We start from the raw sequence: 2,869 nt of genomic DNA on the forward strand, positions 1-2,869 counted from the left end.
TCTCACCATGGCGACGCGTTTCCTTTCCTTCAACCCTTCTGTTTCAGATGCAGTAAATCTTGACGAATGCATAACAGAGGTAATCTCCTGTTGCTGATGTCGTTGCTTCTGCTGCTGCTCCTGCCGTTGCTGCTGCTCTTGCTGCTGCTTTTGCGTTGTTGTTTGCTCCGTTTGGTGCGGCGGCGGCAGCAGCAGCAGCAGCAGCAGCACAAGCGACATTAACTCCCCAGGTTGCATTCGTTGCTGCTGTTTCAGCAGCAGCTGCTGTTTCCTCTTCAGCTGCTGTTGTTGCTGCTGTTGCTGCTGTTGTATGAAAGCGAGTCAGCAGCAGATTGTGCAGTGTTGGGGTTTGTCTTTCTTCGTTGCTGCTGCCTGTTGCTTCTATTCTTTGAGGCTTTATTTTGCATTTACGCTGAGGGTTTAGGGTTTAGGGTTTAGGGTTTATGATTGCTGTCTCTCTATCTGATCCCTGTCTTCATTTATCTTTCTTAGATTTTGTTTGTTTTTTCTTTGTTTGTTTCTGTCTGCATTTGCGCTTTGTTTTTTTCCTTTAATACACAAAAAATTGTTTGTTATATAATATATACAACATACATATATATAATATATATTTATATACATATGTATATATAGTATATATTGCGTATATAGTATATTATAGATATTAAATATATGATTACTATATTATATAATATTATTACTCTATTATATTATATTATATTATATTATAATAGTTATTTATTTATTTATTTATTTATCCTGCAGAGTCGCCCTTACCGCTGCATCACCGTTGGCACATATATGATATAATGTGTATGAACTATTAAAAAGTAGATAATAACTAAACTCTCTTATATTATATGATATTAAATAATAATATTTATATAATATTTATATAATATTATTTATTTATTTGTTTATAGGAGCGTCCTGCAGACTCTCCGTTGCCGCTGCAGCACCGCTGGCACGTCTGGGAGCAGATTCAAAGAGAGACGACGCCGGTAGACAGAGCCGCAGATTACTCGCAAAACACTCGCGACTTGGCTTCCTTCGATACTGTTAATATATATATTATATATATATTATATATATTATGTATATATATATATTATATATAATTTATATTGTTTTTAAACTGATATATAGATATTTATTTATATATTTATTTATTTATTTATTGCTTTGAAACTCGTATATATATGTATATATGTATATATATTTGTTTATTTATATATATATATATATTGTTTTAAAACTGATATAGATATGTATATATATATATATATGTATATATACATATATATATTGTTTCTATGTTTATAGTAATGTTGATAAACCCTAATCGCTATTATACCCTAATAAACCCTAAACCCTTGAGTGAGGAGGTTGAAGAGATGAAGTGCGAATAAACAGCAAGAAAAGGCTGTCTGTCTTTGTTTTTTGTGTTTGTTTGTTTGCCTCTCTTCTTTTTATCAGTTTGTCTCTCTTCATCGTTTGTTTATCTCATATACTTCTTCCGTTGTTTTGTTTATGTTTCTCTCCTTGTCATCTAGCAGCTTTTTTTTAGGGTTTAGGGTTTAGGGTTTAGGGTTTGTGTGGTTGCTGCAGACCTTCTGGCAACTATGGGCGCATATTCCTCAGCCCAGCGAACTCCTGGGGCATAAGAGGTTGGTTTAGGGTTTAGGGTTTAGGGTTTAAGGTTTAAGGGTTTAGGGTTTAGGGTTTGTTTATGCAGGCGTACGATTTTTGCTGCGGTTTTTAGTGTTTAACATATTTGTTTATTTGTTTTTGTAAAGTGTTTATTGAGGGTTTAGGGTTTTAGGGTTTAGGGTTTAGAGCCACCATCCTCGTTATTCATATCGGTTTATATTGCATGCAGCTTAGGGTTTAGGGTTTAGGGTTTAGGGTTTAGGGTTTAGGGTTTGTGTGCAGAATGGTTCGGCAAGATAACAACGGAAGGAGCCACGTTGTTGACGCCTTGATGATATTCAAGTCAGGACATTGTCTTTCTTTTTCTCTCTTTAGTATTTGTTTGTTTGTTTTATATTTGTTTGTTTTATATTTGTTTGTTTGTTTTATATTTTGTTTGTTTTGTTTGTTTGCTCTCCCTCTGTGTTTGCGGTGGTTTACTTGCAGCTAGCTGATTGTCTGTTTATTTGTATTTACTTTTTATTTATAATTGACGTTTTATTATATCATTTGAGGTGTTTGGGGTTTAGGGTTTAGTTTGTAGGGTTTAGGGTTTAGGGTTTAGGGTTTGTTTATGTCCTGACATCAGATGCTTTAGGGTTTTCCTCATGGTTGCCTTTGTTCATTTGATTTGTACATCTTTATTTGTTTTGATAATATATTTTATATTTTTATATTATTATTTCTATTTGTTTTATATATGTTTATATGTATAAACTGGTATTTACTAATAACAACATAATATCATAATAATACAACAATACAACACAACGATATATATAATATTATCATAATATAATAATGCAACATAATAATAACATAATAATAAAATAAAATAATCAAATATAATATAATATAATCTAATACAATAATATACTATAATACAACACAAAAAAATAATAAAAGAATAAAAGAATAGAATAATAAAATCAATAGAATAGAATAGAATAGAATAGAATAGAATATGAAGTACGTGTGTACAGAGAAGGGATCCAGCCGATGTGGGAAGACCCTGAAAACAGCCAAGGCGGGCATTTAGAATACCGCTTAACGCCGTTTCAAACTCGGGCGGGGCAGTTGGACGAATATTGGAATAATTTGGTCTTAGGCTTAGTCGGAGGCACCATCGAACATTCCCAGTATATCAATGGCATTCGCCTGGTATATATATATTATATAT

The 2,869-nt window shown here is 32.7% G+C and overlaps 1 protein-coding gene across 1 annotated transcript; it reads left to right on the plus strand.

The window, feature by feature from the left end:
- Positions 1–7: 7 nt before the first annotated feature.
- EAH_00061770 (eukaryotic translation initiation factor 4e, putative) lies at positions 8–2,319 on the plus strand (the record flags this gene model as incomplete). Its single annotated transcript, XM_013396963.1, has 5 exons — positions 8–79; positions 924–1,001; positions 1,609–1,667; positions 1,933–2,024; positions 2,279–2,319. The coding sequence occupies 5 exons, from the start codon at positions 8–10 to the stop codon at positions 2,317–2,319; spliced, it is 342 nt and encodes a 113-aa protein (XP_013252417.1).
- Between the last annotated feature and the right edge of the window lie 550 nt (positions 2,320–2,869).

This window comes from Eimeria acervulina, genomic scaffold (genome assembly GCF_000499425.1).
Source record: "Eimeria acervulina Houghton genomic scaffold, Eah_scaff1636, whole genome shotgun sequence".
NCBI classification, from domain to species: Eukaryota; Apicomplexa; class Conoidasida; order Eucoccidiorida; family Eimeriidae; genus Eimeria; species Eimeria acervulina.